Source organism: Misgurnus anguillicaudatus, chromosome 25, assembly GCF_027580225.2.
Source record: "Misgurnus anguillicaudatus chromosome 25, ASM2758022v2, whole genome shotgun sequence".
Classification (NCBI taxonomy): domain Eukaryota; kingdom Metazoa; phylum Chordata; class Actinopteri; order Cypriniformes; family Cobitidae; genus Misgurnus; species Misgurnus anguillicaudatus.
This window is the reverse complement of record NC_073361.2, coordinates 26,638,908-26,666,120: the sequence shown is the minus strand read 5'-3', so window position 1 is coordinate 26,666,120 and position 27,213 is coordinate 26,638,908. Positions and strand designations below refer to the sequence as shown.

Genomic DNA, 27,213 nt, shown 5'->3' with positions numbered 1-27,213 from the left:
CTCTTTAAATAAACATGATTTCAATCGAGTATTTAGATTGGAAGACGGGAAGGTTAATCCTCTTTCCACGGTTAAATATGTAAAATACTCATCTTAAGATGCAATTTACTTTCGTATATTGAAATATTTTCACGTCAATAAACTGTAGCTTCTTTTGACGTCATTTAAGTAGCACAATAGTAGGAGTACAGATGTGAAATCTCATTAACTAGATTCTCTATAAAGAAAAAAGATGAAGAACTATACAAGATGAAGAGCTACATGAAAACAATCAGCATGATCTTACGAGAATTTGTACGTATTTTACAAATTGGTTAATTAGTATGAACTCGTATGAAGTAAATCGTACAAAAACGTACAATTAAATACATAAAAAACCACCCCTAACCCAAACGAGTGATTCTCATGAAATCCAGATTTAGAAGGTGTCCAGCATCAGATTTTTAAAAAGACCTTGAAGCCATTTTTTTGTTGTTGTTGTTGCACATATAAGATTAAGGTCTGAACTAACTAAATAATTAATTACATTTATTAGATTATCATTATTAAAAATGATCATTACCGCAACATGATATTACATTAAATATATGCATGTACAAACTCATGTTTCGGTAATGAGAACTAAAAAGTTGTCTAGGTACTATGACAAACAAAGTTTAAACTTTTATCTGGAGAAAAAAATAAGAACTGCTTAACTGGTAGCCATCTTGTGTGTCACAGTCAATTATGTCCCTTCCAACATTTTTTTTTTAAAATGTTAGTTCCTTGAGGGCTTAAACAATGATTGAAAATTGTTGCGGAGGATGAGAAAATTGGTCTTGGACACATTTATATTCCTTAGTCTTTACATTTACCAATGATCACTAAATATCACATGTTTCTTTACTGTAAATGTTTATAGTATAACATGCACTAAAGCATTTTATTTTTTAGAGTTTTTAATAATACATGTTTCCATGTCAAAGAACCCAAATCCAGTCATGGACACGTTGCGGTAATGAAAATGTTTCCTTTAAATGTGGAAAAAAACAACAAAATTGGTTTGTATGTGTGCAAAATAGTACATGAAGAGTTGTTTGTACTTTGCATTTACTTTTTTTATCAAAATGTTTCATCACCCAAACGTCACAGGTGAAAAAGCAAATCATGCAAAAATGTACAAATGTGGTCATAGGAATTAGCCGTACAAATTGCCATCGCATTAAAACTACACTACACCCATAATCCCTAGAAAGTTACTTGGAAGTTGCAGTAACTATGGAAACAGAAAAGGTTAAAGAGTTTAATCCGTAATGAAACATTAATTACCCCGACACTTAAATGTATGTATTTGTACATACAGTATAAAAATGTTAATAACAATAAAATGTCTTGCGATCAATGACTTTAATCCAGTTATTTTTTTATTCTATATATATATCATTAATGTCAAATTAAATCAAAGCTTGTAATGCTGTGACTAAAATGAACGAGAACAATATTTCCAGAACCAAGCCACCGATACAGTAGACGCCGGTCACGCTGGTGCTATATTGTATCGTCTAATGAATTTGTCATGATAAAATAAGACAACGTGGGCAGGAAATTGACATCATCTTGAAATGCAGGGTTTGTGGTTTGAGGTTGCTGTATTTCCAGAGAGTTGTGTCAGCCGGAGAGAGGCTGCAGACTGATATTAGCTGTCAGCTCGCTTTTAGACAGCCCCTCCTGAAGCCCGGAGTCAGGCCTTTGATTGACAGCTCACCTGTGGCAAAGTTGGATGTGACTGAGAACAGCCAACAGCCGCTCAGATGCAGTTTATATAAAGCCTGAGAGAAAGACAGAGAGAGAGTGAGAGAGAAAAACGCAGCGCTAAACTGAAGACAGAAGAGATTGGAAAGTTGATGGAAGACAGGAAGTGGTGTTAGAAAATCTCTTAGCCATAAAGAATAAAACTTTCTGGAAGCCAGACACTCGCGGGCTGTTCTAGGGTCAGTGCACAGTCAGTTCTCAGTCCAGAAACAATAAAGAATGCATTATAATAAGCAGGATACACTTTAAAAGATGGATTTTTTTCAAAATGATATCAGCAAATAGTCTTAATATTTAAAAGAAGTAAATCATTCAACAGGCTTTTAAACAGTCAAAAACAGATCATTCTAAAACATATAAATGAGACTGTGCGAATTTAAATGAATTAGCCACAAGTATGTGGACAAAAATCAGAAAAAATTGTCAAAAAATGATCATAAGCTGTGATTAGGGCAACACTCTTTTTAAAGTTTAAGTAAATTTTCTTAAAAAAAAAAAAAAACAGATAATTTACTCACCACCATGTCATCCACAATGTTGATATCTTTCTTTGTTCAGTCAAGAAAAAATTATGTTTTGGGAGGAAAACATTCCAGGATTTTTTTCATTTTAATGGACTTTAATGGACCCCAACACTTAACAGTTTTAATGCAGTTTAAAATTGCAGTTTCAAAGTACTCTAAACGATCCCAGACGAGGCATAATGGTCTAAAAATTTAAAATATGCACTTTTAAACCACAACTTCTCTTCTTCCTTCGGCTGTGTGACGAGCCAGTGCGACCTCACGTAATTGCGTAATGACGTGGAAAGGTCACATGTTACATATATGAAACGCACATTTGCGGAACATTTTAAACAATAAACTGACACAAAGACATTAATTTGTATCATTCAACATACAACCACGCCGGAACGGTCCTCTTTCTACACACTTGTAAACACTGGGGCGTAGTTTCGATACGTCATCCGTGACCTCTTGACGTGAGGTCGCGCTGGTGCGTCACAGGACTGGAGGAAGACAAAGTTGTGGTTTAAAAGAGAATACTTTTTATTTTTCTTGCCAAAAATAACAATTGTTTCGCTGGATGGGACCCTTGTGCCTCGTTTGGGATTGTTTGGGGTCCTTTGAAGCTGCAATTTTAAACTGCATTAAAACGTTTAAGTGTTGAGTTAAGTATTAATTGTTGGGGTCCATTAAAGTCCATTAAAATGAGAAAAATTCTGGAATGTTTTTCTCAAAAAAACACAATTTCTTTTCGACTGAACAAAGAAAGATATCAACATTGTGGATGACATGGTGGTGAGTAAATTATCTGGATTTTTTTTTATAAGAAAATGGACTAATCCTTTAAATGTCCTAATATGTTCACATAGACACAGATATGTATACTTATATGTACTTTAAAGTACTAATATGAACTCTTTAGTTCTACAAAGATGTACTTTTAAAAAGGGGTACCGCCGAGAGCACTGTAAAAAATCAGGTAACACTTTACAATAAGGTTCATTAGTTAACATTAGTTAATGTATTAACTAACATGAGTCAAATCATGAGCAATACATTAGTTACAGTATTTACTAATCTTTGTTAATGTTAGTTAATAGAAATTAAGCTTTTAATTGTTTGTTAATGTTAGTTGACAGTGCATTAACTAACGTTAACAAGATTTTAATAAAGTATTAGTAATTGTTGAAATTAACATTAACAAAGATTAATAAATGCTGTATAAGTGCAGTTCATTATTAGTTCATGTGTAGTTAACTAATTTTAACTAATAAACCTTATTGTAAAGTGTTACCAAAAATCTTTATTTAATCTTATTTAAGTTATTTATCTTGAGATGAGTTGCTATACCTTATAAAATGAAGTTGACTTTTTTCAACTTTATATTTTCAATTAATCTGTAGTTATAACAACTAATTTCTAGTCAAGATAAATAATATTAAGTTGAAATGACTTGTAAATCTGAGTTGATTCAACAAATAAATTTAAGGCAGCAATTTATTTTTTACAATTTTACACCATTTTTTACATTTTTTTCTGAAAGTGTATTGCAATAAGATTGTGTTGTTATTGTATGTCTAATAAGGAATTTGCCTACAGAACAAACACAAATTTAGCACCGCACAGGAAAACTTGCAGAAGCGCACACGACAGCTATTGAAGAAATCAGATAAATCAGTTAGAACAGATATTTCATATTTCATACAGATAGCTCATACTGTAATATATTTCGTATCATTGCCAAGCTGATGTGCATTGTTTGTTTTGTGTATGTTTAGAGGAAACTGTGATTTCTGTGATAAAGTAAACACCTTTAAATGAAAATTCATATAAGCAGATTCATACAACAGTCTGTGTTTAATAGTGTGCATTTATTTTTTTGTATCTGTATCCTGAAGCCTTCTTTACAGAGGCCATACAATAAAATATGATTTTGTTTCTTTTAAAAAGAACATTGACTGTACAATTGCTGAATTCAAGCCTAAGGAAGTTTTCACCGATGTTTTTTTCTGTCTGTGTATAATACAGACAGTCAGAACACAGAGACAGCGAGCGTGTCCTCTCAGGGGATTTACACTGTACGCCGCCTCTGTGATGTGCCTTTCAGTTTCTCAAAATACTACGTTTAGGCTGTTCAACACAAATGTACAATTTGTGAATGAATCATTCATCTGAGTCAAATCTTTTCAATGAGTCATTGGCAAGTCAAAAAACGTACAGATTGACTCAACCACCAACTGCGTCTTTTTAATACATCTGAGTAAGCCAAGGGGGCAACAAGTACGTTAACAAATCCTCTCGTTAAGTTGTGACGTAAAGAATACCATTTCTGATTGGGATTTTTCTGTAGTGTTACACTGTGAGTGTATATTAGTAGTATTTGTTGTTTGCTTAAATATTGGTGGTTCATGTGGGAATTGCAGGGGGCTCACTGAAAAAAATGATTCATTGAATTTAATAAATTTTTTTAAGGTAAGTGGTTGCAATCAATTTATTTAAGCTACATTTAAACAAAAGTTTTATATTTTATTTTACTTTACTAACCTTTTTGTTTAAATGTAGCTTAAATAAATTGATTGCAACCACTTATCTTAAATAAATTGATTAAATTCAATTAATCATTTTTTTTCAGTGCATGAAATGATGAAAAAATAATAAATTACAATTAAATAATACATTTAAAAAAATCTAAGTACTAACAAAATATTATATTTTATTTGCTTATCATGTGACCACATAACACTACAATAAATGAGAAGTTATGCCAAATGGACAGATACGTTTAATGTAACAATAAAATGAAATGGTTTTTCAATTAAACATAAAAATTTGCTATATAATTTAAATATTTACTTAAAATCTCATTGAGAACTTCAAGTAAATCATTTGGGTCAAGGGTGTTCGGCTGACAAAAAAGATCGAAAACCCCTGGCTTAAAGGCGGAGTGCACGATTTTTGTAGCTAATCAGCAGTAAGGGGCGTGTCTACTAACCGACATCGCTGCCTGGGTTGCCTATGTGTGGGGCGGGTCTATCAAATGAAGGTCCAGACTCTACTGGGGTAGTGGTGTTTGTTTGGGTGATTTCAAATATCAACATTGCCTTTCAGAGATCATGGACGCTGCCTTTAAGGGATCGGATGGAGCGTTTGGACCTGGAAGTAGTGACGTTTGATGTCAGACTTAAAAAGCGGATAAAACATCCTGAAACTTTATTGTATGGTTTCTCATCACACATATGGAACATAATTGTTTTAATGAATAGCATTACTAATGCAAAGCCAATTACATTTACATTCCTGAATTAGTTCATGTATATAAATTGAATCATGGCTTCGACAAAACAAAACTATAAAACATTATGAATAAAACCTTATATAATAAAAGAATACTATTAATAAAGGTTAATTTAAAAAGTAAACAGCAATACGGTATTTGCCCAAATATTGCTTTATTATTAAAGGTGCTCTTTAATAAGCGAATTCACGCGTTTAAGACCATAAACATTTTTTGTTACATACAGCAAACATCTCCTCACAATCTGCTTGCTGCCTGTCCGCTGATCAAACTGTAAAAAAAACGCGATCTCTGTAGACAGCCCAGGCTCCACAAACGGCAATAAAAACAAAGTGGCCAAACCTACCATCAGAAACGATAACAAAGTGTTCCAGCCAATAAACGACAAGAAGGATTTGGGGGTTAGGGTTGGGCGCGTTCATGAAAGCACGGAAGGGAGGGGGAGGAGTTAGTTACGTTCCGTTTGTTTGAAAACAGTTTAAACATCAACAAAAAGTAACGTCACACAGATTCGCTTAGAGCGCCTTTAAAACATGCATCAGAAAATATGGAAAGGTCCCTAGCTATATTACTGGGGTGGTACCCTTTCAAAAAGTACACATTTGCACCTAAAGAGTTCATATTTGTACCTCAGATGTATACCAAATGTATACATATCTGTACATATTAGTATGTTTTAAGGGGTAATGCCCCAGTGACGGGTTTTTTTTTGGGGGGGAAGGGTTCTTGTTTGCTCATGTACCGGTCATTCTGTGCTCTCAGACTGTGGTGTATTAACACTTGTAAACAGCGGTGTGGAAGCCTGAGCAGATCTGGCAGGACTATAGCAGTAATGAAGCCTTCAGCAAGGTTGTCTTGCATCACACTGTCAGGGGCCGACAAAAAGCCATGGTCAGGGAATAAATTGAACAGATGGAGCTTGTGTGCATGTCACAAAGCTGTAGCCTATGCAATGATATCCTACTATTACAAGATACAAACCTGATGCATGAAAGGTGTTGAATGAAAACCGCATGTTTCATTATGACAATTATATTTGCATGTGGACTAACACATCTCTACTACACTGAATAAAATACCACAAATACATAAAAATTCAATAAATGGGTGATTCTTCAATCTAATAATTTAATATATGCCAAGTTTTCCTGTAGCTCAACTGGTAGTGCATTGCAAAATGTATAGCTTGAATGCACTGTAAGTCGTTTTGGAAAAAAGCATTTGCCAAGTGCATAAAGGTACATTTATGTCTTGGAATAAAGATCATGGCCTTGATCACCCTTCTGGAGAAAATCTTTTATCCATTTTGCAGACGCTTTTATCCAAGCAACTTACAATGCCTTCACTATATACATTTCTTTTATGTTTGTTCCCAGGGATCAAACACATGACCTTTGCAGTGCTAGCACAATTCTCTACCCATTAAGCCACAGGAACTTTGCTAACACAACAATTTAGCTTGTAGTCAATTACCCCTAAACATATAAAAATAAATTCATTTCTTTTGAATTAAACAGTCAAATACAGAATGGTTTGGTAATGACGAACAATAAAGCCGCTCAGATCATGATGTAAAAATCTTAAAACAATTCCCAAATGTTAAGACCTTTGGTATTAGAGTAAAGGTTACAAAGACTTAAGAAATATATATGGTACACTCTTAAAACGTAATTAAAGAAACACCATTAAACATAATCTATTATTTGAAAGTTTGTTTTGTTAGCAAAACTTTTTAAGAAGAACAAAAAGTTGCTCCAATTGGAATGACCATAGACTGTAAAAAAATGGACGTAGTGTCTGTGACGTTACCCATAGGTTTCTGTAGATCGTTTTTGAAGCTTAAAGTAGGCGTTGCCTGCCGTCGCCATGTTGGCCGCACGTCAACGCGCATCACTTGCAGATATCAAAAAATTGGTAAAGAGATGGGACTTAGGTAAAGCTGAAGTGGCTGGTTGATAAAACCACGCCCCCCTAGCTCGACTCTAGTGACAGCAGTGGCAGTTCACCCATCACTCAAGTGGCCACGCCCTAATTATGCAAAACATTAAGTCTTAGTATAATTTAAACAGATGAGTTATAAAACAATTCAACACCTTCACAGTTATCATGATGGGCAAAATTAGATATACAGACCTAAACTAATTGTAAACTAAAGCAATAAGCCCCGCAAAGCAGTGGGTTACCAGTGTATTTTATAACAGCTAAGGGGCATTGTTAGGCACGACACGAAGCGCAGTGCCTAAACCCCCTTAGCTGTTATAAAATGCACTGTAACCCCACTGCTTTGCGGGGATTATTGCGTTATAAAACGGTTACTTCATATGCACAACGTTAGCAGGATTTTATAAAATAAAACACAAATAAAGTTGTATATTAGTACAAATATTACAAAGCAGTTCCTCAGAATCAAGTTTGACTGAAACAGAGCGCAGTTTACAACCAACACAGACGCAGCAAAGACACAATGAAAATATGACTTAAGACTGTAGTGTTTATTTTTATAAATCACCATTCATCTAATTATACATTAACATTTATATCGTGCAACTGTTGAAGTGATGATCAAATATGCTTGGAAGAATGCTGAACTCTTTCCCGGTCAGCGTTTTTTTTGCCACCCAGTTTTAGTTTAATGCCTTGCAGAAAAATTATCTTCTTTAAATAAACATAAAATATCAAATGAAAGAACAGACCATCCGCTTTCAAAAAAAAAAAAAACGTTTCATCCTACCTTCATTTGTTCTCTTATCACCTCTCTAATTTTTTAGGTAAAAGCGGAGATAAATAACTTTTGTAAGAGATCAGATTCAGAGCCTGATCAAAACACTGTGTTTTTAGTGTTGAGTGAATGCGTCAGTGTTTAAGTTGGGTAAGATCGCCACCCAGTGGATAGCGGAAATATGAATTTGAGTTAGAATCTCCTCAGGGAGCGTTTTATCTTTATTGATGAGATGGCTCAACAATGTTTATTGAAATTTATCTGGATATCGCCATAATTGTGCAATTGTATACAAATAAAAAATATGATTAAAGCCTGTGGTGTTTATTTTCATAAACTGTACGCAGCAACAGTGGCGCAGTGATACTCCTGTAATGCGCTCTGAACCGTGGGTTTACCGGGGTATTTTATCACGGCTTAGAACGCGTTTCAACCAATCAGAGTGAAGAACCAGTACTGCCCGTTTATGGGAATTGACTCCCTTTTGGAGCCAGCCTCTAGTGGCCAGTTGAGGAATTGCAGTTTAAATCACTTTGGTATTGGCTTCATCAGATAGATCGGAAGGTTGCCCCTCGGGGATGACACTAATAAACCGCATTTACAATGAAAGTGTATAATGGGCTTCAGCAGGGTGTTGTAGGTGTTGAGAGCAATAAATGATCGATGACAACAAGAATGGGAACACTTTTGTGTGAATCATAGTTACACATAAATATTATCAACACACAATTAATTGGTTCAGTAGATTTAAGGGGCGGGGCCTAAAGTATACAATACTTTTTCGTCCAGTATCATCCTGTTTTTTGTTGATGTGTAGCGACTATATGAAGCAGATCAATGAATTAAATGTTGTAAATGAATCAAATCATATTTGTGCTTGCTTGTCTTCACAATTATGAGAGATGTCTTATAGTATCAAACTAGTAGTGGCAAAGCTGTGAATCTATTAGGCACCAACGCATCTCATACTCGGATATTAAGACTCTTTTTGTCAATCTATGATTAATGAACATTCACCGTCTCAGACAAGTGTCCGAAAACCTTCTAGAAACTAATTGAAGCCTTAATGATTTTGGACAATTCATTTAATATCGCAAAACCAGACCATCCATTTATAGGCAGAAAATGTTCATTCAGGCAAGGTTAACACTTTAAAACCAGCTTTATATTTTAAAATATAAAATGATACGTATGATACATAACGAATAGATAAAGGGGACATTTCACAATGGGACTTTTTAAAGATGTAAAATAAATCTTTGGTGTCCCCAGAGTACATATGTGAAGTTATAGCTAAAATATCATATAGATAATTTATTAGCAAGTTCAAATTTCCACTTTGTAATTAACTGTTTTGGGGTGTTTCCTGTTAAATGCAAATGAGATGATCTCTGCACAAAATGGCAGTGTCGTGGTTGGATGGTGCAGATTAAGAGGCGGTATTATCCCCTTCTGACATCACAAGGGGAACCAGATTTCAGGGTTTACCGCAGCACATGTCAGTTCAGGTGGCCCGCCTAAGCTGGGAAACCCTATCACCTTAACTAGGTTGTTAAGAAAAAATTGCTGCAAAAAAACGCTGTCACGTGCTTCTACAACATCTGCTTTAGTTTGTGTTTATTAACCCTTTAGTTTCCCTTCATCACGCAGCTATTCCCATTAGAGGTAAAACATTTAATTTATTAATAATCTAGTATGTGTTCATTTTCTGTCATAGTTTCTTCAAAATTAAGTTTTATTTGAGTGATTAAAAAATTTCATCATGACGCATATGCCCCGCCACTTTGATTACCACGCCCCCGGTCCCGCCCCCCGCCCAACACTACCACCTTAACTAACACATTTTCTGCGGGAAACCCTGAGATTTCAGTAAACTTTTTTTACATGTTTGCAGAGAATGGTTTACCAAAACTAAGTTTCTAGGTTGATAGAAGCACTGGGGACCCAATTACAGCACCTACACATGAAAAATTCAGATTTTTATGATATGTCCCCTTTAAGAATTAACAGGTGTTTTGAATCATTTACAGCTAAAATGCTCTAATGACCAATCAGCTTCCAGAATGTACGGCAGTCGCCAAAAATGATGTCCAGGGGAAACATTTGTACAATATTTGTTTGTAATGCCCCATTAAGTTAGATTAAACCATCAAATATAAGGTGTATGATACAAAGTAGACAAAACACTAAAATCTGTATGTATTTATTGGAATTTTTTTACTTACAAAAATGCATAAACTGACTGACTAAACTGAATTAAATGTGTCATTAATATTGTTCGATCTTCTTTTGTAGTAATATTTTGAATACATTGTCCGGGGCTCTGTCTTTATAAACTTTGCACATACGTGTTATGTGTAATTTTTTGCCAAACCTCGTTCTCAAAGCTGAGCTTTAGTCCAAACATACCAATTCAACATGCTTACAAAATTTAATGAAATATTTGAGTAAAGATATCTATTGCTTGAAGAGCACTACTGTATGTGTTTTATAACCGAACTGCGAGCAATGGTGTCATTGTAAAATATCTGCAAGCACAACAACCATTGTGACGTTTGTACATGACACCCCATGTCCTCCGGCACAACAGGCTCTCAGCAGTCACTCACCCAGCGCTGCTGTCCTTGCCGCCACAATAATGTCGACATGGTAATGACTTAGATTTATCAGCGCCTGCTTCTCTTTCTTTTCCTTCCTTCATTCTCAGACCCTCATTTGGCATTAGCATTTAAACTATTGCGCTGAGCCGCGGCGGAGCCGTCCCGCCTTCATCAGACGAGAAGCCGCGTTAGAAAACACTTGGCGGTCTTCAAAGCCGTTCCCTCGGCTGGTGTATTAGCAGAAAAGCTGTGATCTGATAAAGGCCGTTAATTCTGCGCTTTGAAAGGAGTTTACTGAAGTTTTCCTCATTTACATGTCGCCTAATATTCCTAGTGCACAAATAATAAGGGAGATTACCGAGGGCTGAACACAGACGTGAAGTACAAACCATTAAACGTGCGAACAGCTGCCTTTGTCGAATCTCATTTCTCCGATTCCACATTATTTTGTTGCTACTGTTATGTAAATCCGGTGTGGAGGAATAAAAGTTGAGCATAAAAGTAAACCAATTATTTTCTCCCAAACTCAAAGCCCTTTGTGCTTTAAACTCCAAAAATGCGATCCAGCGTTCAGTCGGACGTTCAAGGGTCTTTTCGGCTTTTATTAGCGGTTGTACTTATTAGCGGGCGTACTTTGACCTTACCAGGGTTAAGGCTTATTTTGCTTCCCTTTACCAGTGGAAATAGTAAAACAAGAGCATAAAGATGACAGAGAGCTCTAAAGTGTTCTGTCACCTCTGAGATTGTAGCTCAGCGAATGCAGAAGTGCGAGCAAGCACTTTGTGTATCGGACTGCGCTGTTATTACGTGCATTTTTACGAACTAACAACAAAGTAAATGGATGGAAGTCCACAGCTTTAACGCTAATGCTGCATTAATGAGCACTTGTTCAAAAGGCTGTGGAATTATGGGAATTACATTTAGCTTCTTAATGGCATGTCAGAGAACTGTAATAAAGAAAATAATGTTGGGGGGGCTGTAAAAGGGTATATTAAAGCAGGTGTGAATTATCTCAGTTTTTTGAGCTCCTTTAGCATGGCCAAAGGTTTACCCTTCTGCTGGCGGGCTGTAAGGGGTGACTGGCCGTTCCATCCCTCGAGCTCTTTGAAGCTTTTTAGGTAAATCAGGGCTTTAAGACCACAGCAGTTATCTTCAATCACAGTGAAGTCGTGAGTTTGCTTGCTGGATCATGTTAAAAGACCACCATCCAAATCTACAATGTGTTGTGCTGCTAAAGATACTGAGTTTATTAATGCTTATATCACAGGTCTGTTGAATGCTCTACTCTGATTGGTTGAGAAACGTTCCATGGGTATGCATTATTTTTAGATAAACGTACACCTGACCTCTCAAATGTCTTAAAATAACCACCAGAGCAATGTTCGTTGTAACCGTGGTATAAGGGGAATAACTGACTCCGCTCCTTTGAATTATTCAAAAATATACCATGGGCCTGTTGAATGCTTTATTCTGATTGGTTGAGAAATGTTCCATGGGTAATGATTATTTTTCTGTAAACCGTACACCTAACCTTTTAAATGTCTTTAAAATAGGTGGTTTGTGGTTACCATGGTACTCTGCTTCACGTCGTGCCGCATTACCACCTTGGTGTGCATTATTTTCTTATAATTCAATGGCCCGTTGTCAATTATTCCTAACATAATGCACACCCAAGGTGGTAATTTGGCACGACGCCCATTGTCAATTATTCTTTACATATTGCCCAGCAGTGGTGTAACCACCTTGGGTGTTCATTATTTCCTAATAATTCAATGGCCCATCAACAATTATTTCTTACTTATCCAACAATGTTATAATCTACGGAGCCCCTAAGGGGACATGGAGCAAATATGAAATAAAGTTTAGTTTCGCGTGCGCACGTAAAACTATCGCGTTTAGCTTGCGTGCGCACATGAAACTTTCGAGCTCACACGTGAAACTATCCTGTGCGCACCTGAAAGCGAAAGTTTCATGTGCGCAGGAGAAAGTTTCACATGCGCACGCGAAACTAAACTTTAGATTTTTTTCACTCGAATGTCACTTTAGGGGCATGGTAATAATCCAGGGTCACCTGTAGAAATAAACCAACCTCATTGACCTTTCAACCTAGCTTGATGCTTTCGTCATCTTGATTGTTTGTATTTATCACTCTGTAGAAGAATGCGTATGTGCAGATGCGCGCAATGTTTCTTTACAAAGAAACATTTCCAACAACTGGGCTGACATAATTCAGAGTTTTTTGTAATTTTCAAAGATTTGTGTAAACTGTTTTGAAAACGTTGTGGTGCATATGTGAATTTTTTTTAACAAAGCTAATAAAAATGTTTTCGCTTTTAGCACAATTGTTTCATCTAAACATGCCCTGAATCTAGTAAAAAATAACAATAACACTACAAATAGGGTTGCATTAGTAAATGCATTAACAACATGAACAAACAATGAATATTATAGTTTTTTCAGCATTCTTGTTAATGTTAGTTAATGTCAATACAGTTATTCGTGTTAGCTCGCAGTGTCTTCATTACTGTTAACATTTGATTTTATAAATGTATTTGTAAATGCAAAAATTTACATGAACAAAGATTAATAAATGCTGTAGAAGTATTGTTCAATTAGTTCATGTCAGCTAATGCATTAACTAATTGTTAACAAACACAATTTTATTCTAAATTATGATTTGAAATATTATTCATGTCTGTGAACAGTGCTGGACAAAGTATTTTAGGTTTTTTTTCTGTAAAAAGTAACCTTAAAATAAGAGGCATTAACAATTTGTTATTGTAAAATATATTGAGTATTAGATCATCAGTTTTTGAAGTACTCATACCAGCCTGTCTGGCACCAACAACCATGCCACTTTTACACCTGGTCACTTTATGCCTTTTCTCTGATTGGATAGGGAAAAAGTTTTATTTCTTTGTTTAACTCATTCCCCGCCAGCCTTTTTTTAAAAGTTGCCCGCCAGCAATTTTTATGATTTTCACAAAAGTTTCACAAAATGTCTTCCATTTTTCAGCAAAAAGCTGAAATAATTGCATTTTTGTGAAGGAATTTTGTTAAAGATCAGATTCAGAATGATGATCAAAACATAAACAGAGTGTAAAATTAATAAATAATGTTTTGCTTCAGTTTTTTATAAAGTGTGTAAAAGAGCGGATAATCGCTAGTGGATAGTCGCCGTATTACAGGTTACCATAAAAACCATAAAAAAAATTTCATACAAATGTTTTCTCTTAATTGACGAGATAACTCGTCAATTGCGGTGAATGAGTTCATATAATCAAGTTAGCCAATTTTATCGGTTCTAGAAAGTTTTTTAACCACTGTCATCACTCCATAAGCAACGAGCGCGTCGTCTTTGTTTGTTTACCTGCCTCCTGGCTAAGGTAGGGGTGACGTGCTTACGTTTGGGAGGAGTAAAGCGCTGACATGTAGCTTCATCAATCAAAAGTATTTAAATTTGCTGAAATGTGTCCCAGACCACCTCCTGAAGTTGTTTAAAGAGATAGTTCGGCCAAAAATGATATTAAACCCATGATTTACTCACCCCGAAGCCGTCCGAGATGCATATGTCCATCAGACAAACACATTTTCAGTTATTTTAGAAAATGTTTTAGATCTTTCAGTTAATCAAATGTGAAGTTATGGGGTCCACGTCCTTCAAGTCCAAAAAATGTGCATCTATCCTTCACAAAATAAGTCCAAACGGCTTCACGATGAAAAACAAAGGCCTTCTGAGGGTAATCTGCGCTGTTTTGTTGTAGAAATATCCACATGTAAAACTTTGTAAACGAAAATAACTAGCTTCTAGTAGCGCCGCCATCTTAGACTCCTCTGTATTCAGTAGAGAGTATCAGCGTAGTGGACGCACTTTTCTTAGTGACGTATGACAAATTCGGAGGGCGGGGGCACAGAGCAGCAGCAGAGAAACCTCCGTAAGTTGCGAAAGCTCTCATCTTGAATGCGGACAGGACTAAGATGGCGGCATTACCGAATGCGCGTTATTTTCGTTTATAAAGTTTTAAATGTTGATATTTCTACAACAACACCGCACGGATTACCCTCAGAAGAACTTTGTTTATCATCCTGGAGCTGTTTGGATTTCTTTAGGGAAGGATATATGCACATTTTTTTGACTTGAAGGAAGTGGACCCTGTAACTGTACTGTTTAGCAACTTAAAGATATAAGACATTTTCTAAAATAACTGAAAATGTGTTTGTCTGAAAAGCGATGGACATATGCATCTCGGAAGGCTTTGGGGTGAGTAAATCAGGGGTTTAATATTGTTTTTGGCCGAACTATCTCTTCAATCAATCGAATTTAAATCAGTCTCAAAAACGGTTTCGGGGGCATTTATACTTGACACATAGCAATCTGATCAGAAAAAAAAACACATGAAGTGACCAGATGTAAAAAGGCTCTAAGTCACGTAAATCCCCTGTCTTTCTCATTCTGATGCCCGGTTTGAACTTCAGCAAGTCGTTTAGATGCCTAAATGCATTGAGTTAGTGCCATGTGCTTGGTTGATTAGCAATCTGTGTTAACCATTAATTGAACAGGTGTATCTTATAAAGTGGCAGGTGAGTGAGTGTGTGTATTGCATATTTATATATGCACATCCAGCGATAAAACCCGTGGCATTCTTCAAAAGAGTTACAAAAGAAAACTGTCTGGACGCTGCATCAAACGCACACAGTCTGGAGAGCTGAATACAATTGACCTTAAGAGAAATCTCATTCCCTCATTACCGGTAAGGCACAGGCAAGGCCGATAAAGCAGAGCTTACGCTCACTAGTCAACTTCACGTCAGCCTCTCCATTGACTCTGTTACACTTCTCAAGCGTAGACTCTGATCTGCATGGCTTCGGCACAGATCGCTTGAAGCCCCAGCTTTGTCTCCGGCACTTCAGATGGCAGTCGCACCACGTCTTAAGGAAGCAGATAAGACACGCTTATCTCCCGGCGCTATCGCCGATCTGACATCAACCGGAGTCGGGCCGAGAACTGCCTTTCTTCCCGGGATTAGCATTCAGCCGCACTGCAAACGATCACAGCTGATTTCTGACACGCTGAACCTCGGATATCTCCTCTCTTCGAGTCTCTATCTGATGTCTCTCTCTCCTCACAGTCACAACAAAGAATTTCTTAAGGGGTTGAAGCGTCATTGGCTGTGCTGCGTCATCTGTATATTTAAAAATTAAATCCCACACGGCGAAGCTCACGCTGAGAAAATGGAGGCAATTTACTCTGGCTAGCTCATTTCTCGGAGATATGTTTTCATTAGAATTCTCATTTGCATAAAACTTGTTACTCGTCTTGGTTCCGCCACAGTTCGCATCTACACATCACTTTCGGCAAACAAACAAACAAAGGTTCCTTTGTCGAACGAGTCTAATTCAGTCCAATGACATTTCACCTCGATTTAACATCAACAAATACGGCACGCCTGCTGATGCTCGACGCGTAGTTTAACAATTGAATCGCAATTATTGCAGTTAACAGAGCCGATGGGCGTCAATATGACAACATTTTTCACACATGTGTAAAGATCGGGGCTCCAACAGAAGAAAAGACGGGCGCCTATTGTTCACCAAAGACAAATCATGAATAGATACGTAACATGGGCGTTTTCATCCTATTTATGAACATATTGAAGGAAAATGTGTGATTTGAGAAACCATTATGATAATAAAGAATAAACACAGTGATCCCACATCCGACAGCCTGTGAAATCCAAGGCATGTTGCTCTGTTTGTCGGTAGCCATTATTGCTTTTTATTTGATTCAGCACATCAAAGATTTCCTGACCCCGAGTATTTGGCGCTAATGTGGCCGAGTCCTGAAATAAATGTGAAGTGAGAATTTCTAAGTAGTTTCTAGGCATTTGAGACCGCAGACCCTTTTTATCTGCTCGGTGCATTGATTTCAACTGCTTTTGAGATCTCGGACGCTTTTAGGTTCAGTGTTCCTGCTTACATCTCCCTCAACCCTCATTCTTTCTCTCTCTCTCTCTCTGCTCTTTTATTTCCAGCAATAAAATTCTGGCATTTAGCTGTGCACCATCTCTCCCAAAGAGATTCGATTTGGCATCCAAATGTTACAATGACTATGTATGAAGCCCTTGTCCTTTTTGATTCGTTCAGATTGACCAACGCACAGGGAAAATATGAGCGACTGATATTTCGTGCAGCGCTTCAGGTAAAATAAGCATCTTTATGGAAGTCACTGGAAGTAAAAACGTTTCACAAACCAGTGAATATAGGCACTACTGAATACAGTAGGGAGTGTTTTACATGAAGTAACCTTTTGTCTTGGGATATAATGGAGTGATTCGGGTTTTTTTGCATGGTTGTCGCCAAGGGCCAATGTCATGGGATCTGTAGATAAAAAATGAAAATTCTGTCATAATTTAGTCATCCTCATGCTGTTTCAAAACTGTATTAGTTTCTGTCGAACCCAAAAAAGATATTTTGATAAATGATGTTACCCACTGATTTTCATTTTCACTTTTTAAAAGTGACTAAAAAAAGGCAGTGTGACGTGCCCTTACTTTTTCAAGAATTTAAAAATGCATTTGGTGTGATCGGCAAGCATTTTTTGGGGAAACTTCCAACGAACATTGAAACCTTAAAAATAAACCTGTTAGCCTAGATTTACATACAAGGCTTAGCCAGCACTAGCATTTTTTTTAAACATGCCTTAGAAAAGGATGTAACTGGTGTGCATCTTGACACAAATCAATGGCACTGGTATATTTTAACATCTGTCAGTGCAAGTTATTTTCTTTTAAGCCTGCTAAAACATGTTTCTTCTAGGACTAGCCTTAAAGGGACACTCCACTTTTTTTGAAAATATGCTCATTTTTTCAGCTCCCCTAGAGTTAAACATTTGATTTTTACTGTTTTGGAATCCATTCAGCAAATCTCCGACCACTTTTAGCATAGCTTAGCATAATCCATTGAATCTGATTAGACCATTAGCATTGTGTTAAAAAATCATACCATTATAAATCAAGGACTTTGCTGCCGTACCATGGCTGCTGGAGGTGCAATTATATTTCGCAGTGACCGAAAATAGTCCCCTGGCCTGCTATCGAAAGTTACCAAGGGAACTATTTTCGGCTGCTGCATAATATCATTGCGCCTGCTGCAGCCATGTTACGGCAGCAAAGTCCTTGATTATTACGCCAGAATGAAGAGTATAGTCCCTAGACATATCGAACTAGAAAATCACATCTTTTTATTTTCCGTCAGTCTTAGTACATGATGTAACTACAGAAGAGTCAAGTTTAAGAAAAATATTGAAACTCTTTGGTTATGTTTTAGCGCAATGCTAATGGTCTAATCAGATTCAATGGATTGTGCTACGCTATGCTAAAACTAACAGAGAACAATACTTCTACAGTATTTATAAATCTTAGTACATGTTAGCTTTAACATTTACTAAAAATGATCTAAAATCAAATGTATTTGTTAACATTATTAAATGCACAATGAATGTTAGCTAATGCATTTATTCACTTATTGTTCATTTCATTAAAATATTGGGACTGATAATCTTTTTAACTCGTACATGACAGAAATTGTACATGTTTGGGTTACCGTTTTTTATCTATAATTTGAGGTGTGGTTTCTAAGGCTTCTGAAAATTTAATCTGTGACCTAACCTAATGGCAACCAAAATGCAAATGTGAATTTTCTGGAAAACGTTTTTGTGCCTGCTGGGTTAAACACTTACCACACAGCTCATTAAAAGCACACTTTGTGTTGTTGGCGAATGTTTTGTTTTTCACCCCTCTATGGAAACATTTAGCCGTTTGAAACGAAATTACAAATTCCTGATGTTTTCTGGGCCACAAGTCATTTTTACTACCTGATGACAGTCTCTTTATTGCCGTTCGCAACTGTTTACATGCACCGGGAAGGACCCAAATTACAGAGTGGATCATTAAGATTGAACCAGCTCTGCCATTAGTGAAATATTGCTCCATTGCCCCCAAAGACCTCCCAATGAAAACGCCGTCCTGATCTTCGACAGCTGCCTCTAAATGCAGCTATTTTACGTCTCATTATGACAGGCGAAAATCTATCATAACAGGGTCTTATTAAAGGAACAGACGTTTTATTTTACGACAACGCTGAGTGTAAACGTTAGACATCATTGCTCTGAGTAAATGAAAGTCATTTGACAGTTTCTTTTTCTTGTAAAAGTGACAGGCACTACACACAGGTGAGTTACTTTTACACTAAAACACACGAAAGTCAATACGCACCATGAGGATCACAGATCCCCTACAGGGTGATTGTAAACCAATGTATTTAGTAATAAATCAACTAAAGACTATCGATCTACAAGAAGATTGTGTTATAAATGAAGCACATATGGTCAGAAAAACTCAGGGAATGTGAAAGCCGTATGTGTTATTTGTCCTCCTGTTTAGTCAAATGAAGCTACGTGTATGTAGTGTGACCGAAGAACAAAGCAAATGTGTAAATGATGTAAAGTACAGGACAATTTTTGGCCGAGATACAACTATTTGAAAATCTGGAATGTGAGGGTGCAAGAAAATAAACATATTTATAAAATCGCCTTTACAGCTAATGAAGTCCTTAGAACTGCATCCACTCACAAAAATAAAAGTTTTGATATATTTACATTAGGAAATTTACAAAGTATCTACATGGAACATAATCTTTACATAATATCCTAATGATTTCTACATAAAAATCTACAATTTTGACCCATACATTGTATTTTTGGCTATTGCTACAAATAAAGAGTTTGGTTCCAAAACGCAATAAAGTTAGAAGATGAAAACCACTATTTTCTGTTACAAACTTTCACATAGCATCTTTAGGTTATAATAACATTAAACATTCAAATCCATGATTTGATTTTTAAAGATTTACTATAAAAACTGATTATTTTTTCAGCAAAATGCAATAAATCCATGGCAAGTGCCATTTGCAAGTTTCAACCCGGCGCAATTCTCATTTTCACGTTCAGCGCAACGTTGTTTAAATAGCAAATGCATTTGCCCCAGTTTTGCGACCATGGCCGTTCTGGTCTGAAAACAAGGTTTGTTCAGGCGCATTGTTGGCGCGTTGCTATTTTATATTAGACTACTCCATTGACCAACTAAAACCTGGTCTAAAGTCAATGGCGCAATATTGTTTTTGTTATTTAATGTAAAATGCGATGACAACACATGTTTGCTTATCACACACATGGATGCGCAGCAGCACATAAACATTTAAATATGAACAATTAAAGGATTAAAATTTACGAGATTATTATTCAGTCTCTTGGACATTAAAATTTGTAAAATGAATGTATACAATGTGAGCTACAGATTCTTGCCTGGCTGCTAAATTTGCACAGTGGTGCTCCATGCTTGCCGTCTCCCCTCACCTTCTGAAACCGAAACATTTTTATTTTCCATAAGGTATTTGTTGCAGACATCAGAACAAAGAAAAACCAAATACCTCTAGTGGACATTCCTTTAAAAGATGCTGCGATATGTAGCGGAGCAACGCATCTTAAGGGCGTTGCACACCGGATGCGCAGCTCAGCGCCGCGTCGATTCACATCTAAAACAACTCGGAGGTTTCGTACACCGGAAGTGCACATTAAATAGCGCGAGCTTAGTCAGATAGCGTCTACATCAAAATCCAAAATATATACGTTAGCAGCCAAGGTTATTTAATGTTAAACTATGTGAGTGACGCTCTGTGGCGCGACAGGGATTTGAGCAACTTCCTGAGTCAAAGCTGGGCGCCACACACAGGCGCCACCTGTTGGCAGAAATGTAGGCAGAGGTATGTATGGCGAGGGAGCCTGGGTTGCTATATAATTAAAAATTAGGTATGCAAAAAAGCATATGTTTTACGAAATAACTCAAAAGAATCTGTGAATTGGGTTTTAAACAAACACAAATGGTCTGAACGAATAGATTCCACTAAAGTTCTTCACTAATCGAATCTCTTTAAAAGTGTGACAGCTACTGCTGTTGTAACAAACATAAGTGTGATATGAATCTGTCTGAACCGTAGTAATAACTGAGTTATGATTTTAATAACAGATCTGCAGTTCTCCAACAAACTCTGCATCATTTCAAAGAAATATTTTGTCTCTTTGGTGCACATTTGCTTGACTTAATGAGAAACTTAAACTGCAGCTGAAAGACCGCAGGTATCAATGAATATCTACATTTATGTTTTTCTCCAAGTTAATGAGATAAAGAAGGCTTCGGTATAGACACATCCTATATCCTGTCTTCAATAACCAAGGAAAGTCAAATAACCGCAGGTTCAACACTATTCGATCCACAGAGAAATCAATACAGGATATGAATGGACTTCATTATATTATTTGTTCTTAGGAGAATACTTTTGATGTGGCGCAGAATCAATGCGTCTGCCGAGAAACAATAGCACGAGTGCCTACAGCGTTCGTGTTTACCCTGAGATGTTTCATATGTGTTGAAAAGCCTGATTCATCCATTCAGTGTCTCTTCAGTTCCAACTACAAGAAGTGCTGATTGCAACAGTTCGCATTACAGCGCATTCTTCAACCACCCCGTTTCATATCCAAAGGTGCTTCGTTTCTCCATTGACCCAGACCTGACCTGAATTCAACAAGCGTGCGGGGAAAAAACAAGGTAAGGGTGGATGTGCAAGTTTATCCGTAAGGATAAAACAATGCAAAGCATCTTGGGAGGAAACAGTAATCAGAATCGGTGTTTTTGCCTTTGGTAGCGATGCATGCGGATGCGCGTTGCATGCGGTTATTTTTCCGACCTCTCAGCAGTCAAACTCTTTGATGCATTTGAAAGAACGCACGCCACAGCGTGTGCTCTCGACAAACTCATCTCCCTGTTACAAACCTCACAATCCATAGCTCTAATCCTCCACTAAACCCAAAATATTAACAAGAAAATCTATTTCCTTTCATCACCCCCGAAAAAAGCTTACAAATAATGATTATATTGTGTTAGATGAAACGCAAATTACGGCCTTTTTAAAGCAGTGAATCTGTAATTGAAAGCATTATGATTCTATCAAGAGCCCAACTTATTCCGTAATTAAATTTTCATATCAACTCACAGGACAAATCTCTGAATGCAAAAAGCTCTTCAGATCCCAAGTGTTCGCACCGAACAGGTAGGAAAGGAAAAGGCATTACTGAAACATTAAATCAACCTTTAAAAATAGTAAATGCATTTATTCAAAGATAGGAATTCAATTTGCATACAGATTCTCTAAATGATTACTCCCCAGACACAAGCAAACCCTGACATGGAGAGTTTAGAAACAGTTCAATCTGCAATCCAAATATTATGCTTAACTGTACTGTATCTCATTTACAACAAAGTTTTCTCATTAAAACTTTGTGTACAGCTGTGGCAAACGCAGTGCTGACAATACCAATTAAAAGTAATTGTGTATCAAGCGTAAACAAAATGCAACCTCCCCAAAATTATAAGAAACTATAAACATAGTTTGACTTGAGCTGGGGTTTATATAAAAGATTGCTAAAGACATTCGACACAACTTATCCATGATAAAACCGCATACCTGTGGCCCGGCGTGGAGCAACTAGAGTCCAGACTCAGCAAAGTCAATGCCCCCGGTGGCTAGAATGGGAAATACAGGCAGAGCTTTGACTGTGGTAGTAATGGATTTGGGCGAATCACATTTCCTGCAAAGATTTAAATGAAAACCAATCATTGTCCTCTGCAAACATTTTTAGGTTTTAGTTTTCATTAACAAATTGATACATTGTAAAAAAGTGGAAAGTATTGTGAACCGAGAGAAGAAGTGAATATTTATTTACTTATTTCTTAATGCCATTCCTGAACCTATATGGCAATATTTATAGAAATTATTTTTTACCCAGATTCACAGACTTTCAAGGATTTCAAGGACCTGTGGGAACCCTGTTTAATGCAAAAGCTAAACATTGTTAATAGCTGTACAATGACAGTAAAAAGCTATTTTATTTTCTGCTAACATGCAGGCTCAAACCAGGGACCTCCTGGTTGTGAAGTGAACAAAAACACTTGAAATCACTTGACTGCATTATATTACCAAATAAATACACTATTAAAAAAAGACAATGGTTCCTATAGTTCTTTGAGGAACCAAAAAGGGTTCTACTATGGCATCCCTTCAAAGAACCTGTGTAACACATTTTTTAGGGATTGTAGGGTCATCAGCTGCATCATAGCTCTAATATTGTAATATATTTGTTTTAGACACATACTCTAGTCAGATCTGGAAATCTTGGGGTAATACGTCTGCAGAAGATCTAATCATCTTCAACCCCCTCTGAAGTCCCAAGCTGTGGTTCTTTAGGGAGAGCCGCGCCTCCTTACATTACATCCCGTATTTATTTACCTGCACCGCAATGTCTTGAATAAAATTAAAACCTCTGACGTGATCCGCTGACAGACGGAGCCGTTTATCACATTAGATTTAACCTCATTTCACAGGCAGCCTTTTTCCCCTCATTGATCAGTTGGAGACATTGTCTCTCCTCATTTGGTGGCGGCGGTGTCACTAAAGACAAAGAGCGACGCTCGTCTCTCTCTCTCTCTCTCTCTCCCACACACTAAATGACCCTTATTAATGATACAGAGGACGGGGATAAAAGAAGACTAGTCTTCTTTTAGAAGTCTTTTTTTGAAGAATCGTGTAAAAGAAAAGCTAATAGTCGTATTTTCATGCACTGAACATATATTGTATAAAAGAGCAGCAAATGTACTGAAGAAATTATGATTTTTTTTTAAATAAAAATCGTATTTTTACAAAAAATAATAAAAAGGGGAGAGCTGGGTATGCATTTTTATTTTGGACCAATCATTAAATAATAATAATAAACTGCGTATCAAGAAGTATTCTTGTTTCAGCAGTAACAACATAAACATGCGGCTTTCGTGGTCAACACGTAACTTCCGGTAAACTCCATTAAGAATAAATAACAACAAAGTACTTTAAACGTAGTTTATTTATATAACAAGCAAAATAAACAACACGTAGATTAAAGGAAACAAAACATTTTTTATTTTCAAGGAGGTATTTGTTCAAGAATTCAGTTTAGCAACTAGTCAGACCATTAAAAAAACTAAAACCGGAAATAAAGTTCAGACCAGACGCGTATCGCATCACCGCACATGCATCCGATGAATGGTCTATAGGTGATCACAAATGTGACCCTGGACCACCATAAGGGTCAATTTTTTGAAATTGAGATTAATATACATAATCTGCATGCTGAAAAATACTACCCAGTCTCACAAAGTCACGTATTTTTTTTATTCTTTTTTCGTGCTATTATCACGAATTTTCGCGTTTTTTTGGGATCGTATAACGAATTCCTGTTTTCGTGTGATTATCACGTATTGGTTACTCAACTGCTTTTTCCTGTTTTTAAACCATTGTCACTTCGGTTTAGGGTTAGATTTGGTGCTTGCATTAGAATGTCACTTTACATATTGGTTTATACTATTTTTTCTGATTAATTTTTTATATGTCGCCTGGCGTTAAGGTTAGAGTTGGGTTTGGTTAGGGATGTCATTTTATGTAAATCTAACCCCTAAACCGAAACGACAATGGTAAGAAAATAGAACAAAACAGTTGAGTAACCAATACGTGATAATCACACGAAAACAGGAATTTGTTATACGATCACGAAAAACGCGAAAATTCGTGATAATAGCACGGAAAAAAAAAAATACGTGACTATATAACGAAATTTCGTGAGACTGGGCTGAAAAATAAGCTTTCCATTGATGCATAATGTATTTGAAAATCTGGAATTTGAGGCTGCAAAAAAATCTAATTATTGAGAAAATTGCTTTTAAAGTCCTTATCAACACATATTACTAACGATAAATACATTTTTGATATTTTTGGTAGGAAGTTTATAAATATCTTCATGGAACATGATCTTTACTTAATATCCTAATGATTTCTGACATAAAAATTTTGTATACTTTTGACCCATACAATGTATTATTGGCTGTTGCTACAAATATACCATTTATGATTATTTATGACTGGTTCAGGGTCACAAAGGAGATCTGTTAAATATCTCCGTTGTTTCTCCTAGACAGCATTAAGGTGGAGAACAAATGGAGACTTTGGCGGCCATCTTACATTTGTCTCTTTTCTGTCTGTAATTTCCTAGTCAACAATGCTTTCATTCATGTCAGTATGTTTTTAGTTTTATAAGGAAAAATATTACAAAGTATACAGAGGCAATCATTTAATGAACAACAGCTGAGCAAAAATTTTCCTTCCTGATTGAGTTACGTTTACTGTATGCATTTACTGTATGGCAGATGCTTTTATGTTGGACTTGCATCCTAATCCAGCTACACATTTTATCAGAACTGTATGTATTTCCTGGGATTTCAACACTGAGCTGAGTTACAGTAGCACCTTAAAGTGAAAACAACCAGTCGATCCACACAGTTTCTATGCACAACACTATTCTGTGCACAACTCAGCAAAAATGTAGTATTCAAAAAGCAACGTAATCTACTGACACACATTCAGTCTACTTAGATGGGCGACACTAAGCAGGTCTGCCAGCTGACACTCAGATCTAATCCTGTGGATTTATATGAAAGAAAGAAGCGTATTCTGTGATATTGACATCTTTAACTGCATTAGAAATGAATGAGCAGCACTTGATGACTCCAAACTCTTCACAGGTAGAACTCAGTCACCCCGGTACTGTTTACAAACACACATACTGTACCCAAATAAATTATTTCTGCTTATAAAATGCTGATGGAAAAGAAATGATGGTAACAGAATTACACAGCATATACTGCCATGGGATCTCACAGGTGGCAAACTGTATCCTTAAAAATAACACATACTGTTTAGTGAATTAAATTATTAACACCGCCATTCTTTTCTCTTTTTAGCATCATCATCACAATTTTAAGGTTCAATTTCATGTTCAAAGTTTAACTCTTTAAATGCCTTCCAAAAAAAAAATATTCTATAAATATATAAACGAAAGAAGAGACCCTCTACTTTCAAACAAACAAAATACGGGAAAAAAATGTTTCAGTCGAGAAGAAATTATGTTTTTTAAGGAAAACATTGCAGGATTTTTTCATTTTAATGGACTTTAATAGACAACAACAATTAACACTTAACTCAACACGTAACAGTTTTTTTCAACGGAGTTTCAAAGGACCACAAACAATCCCAAACGAGGCACAAGGGTCCCATCCAGCAAAACGACTGTCACCTTTGACAAGAAAAACAACAAATATACACCTTTAAAGCACAACTTCTCATCTAGATCCGGTCGTGATGCGCCAGGTGACCCCACGCAATACGTCATGACGTCAAGAGGTCACAGAAGATGAACGCGAAACCCCGCCCCAGTGTTTACACGTGTTGAAAGAGGACCGTTCCTACATTGTTTTATGTCAAATGATACTAATTAATGTCTTTGTGGCAGTTTATTGTTTACAATGGTCCGCAAATTTGCGTTTTATATATGTAACACGTGACCTCCCTACGTCACTACGCATTTATGTTAGGTCGCGCTGGACCAGACCTAGACGAAAAGTTGTGGTTTAAAAGAGCATATGAAGAGTTTCGTTGCAAAAGAGATAAATCCATTTTTTAACATTTTTGTCAAAACATGTTTATTATTATGTTATCATGTTATTATTTTGTTTTATGGTACTACTTAGCTGTAATTTTTAAGTTATGAAGGTTTAAATCAAAACAAAGCAACTGCAGTTGCATTGAAATTAATTGGAATGCACAACCAAAAAACGAGATTTCTGAACAATTAAAAAAACGGTGGTTATCTCGTTTTGCAACGAAACTCTTCATATTTTTTATTTTTATTGTCAAAAAACGACAATAGTTTCGCTAGATAAGACCCTTATGCCTCGTTTGAGATTGTTTATAGTCCTTTGAAACTCTGTGTTGAGTTAAAGGGATACTTCACCGATTTAGCATTCAGCTTTGTATCTGTAGAAACCCGGCAGTATTACTGAATGACCATGTTTCCCTCCATCATTTCCCCCTGAGAGGAGAGATATCTGCATTTTGGTTCTGCAAAAAAGTCCTCCGATGATGCAAAAATCGTCATATTACATCATCGGAGGACTTTTTAGCAGGACCAAAATGCAGGTGTCTATTGTTGGTGTCTATTAAATTATCTGGATTTTTCTTTTAAGAAAATGGACTATTCCTTTAATGACATTATTTTCATTTTTTGGTGAACTATCCCTTTAAGAGAAAATGGTTCCCAAAAGTGCT

At 36.4% G+C, this 27,213-nt stretch overlaps 1 protein-coding gene across 8 annotated transcripts in view; it reads right to left on the bottom strand.

Annotated features, from left to right (window-relative positions):
- Positions 1 to 27,213, bottom strand: part of LOC129426138 (dihydropyrimidine dehydrogenase [NADP(+)]) — a 235,502-nt gene that overhangs the window by 13,766 nt on the left and 194,523 nt on the right. For 7 of the 8 annotated variants that reach the window (XM_073864234.1, XM_073864235.1, XM_073864230.1 and 4 more), the window contains one exon: positions 22,489 to 22,612. The exons of the other annotated variant lie outside the window; for it this stretch is intronic. In XM_073864234.1, the coding sequence (XP_073720335.1) occupies positions 22,510 to 22,612 (103 nt within the window). In that variant the 3' untranslated portion in view covers positions 22,489 to 22,509. The remainder of the gene's footprint in view (positions 1 to 22,488; positions 22,613 to 27,213) is intronic. 8 annotated transcript variants of the gene reach the window in all.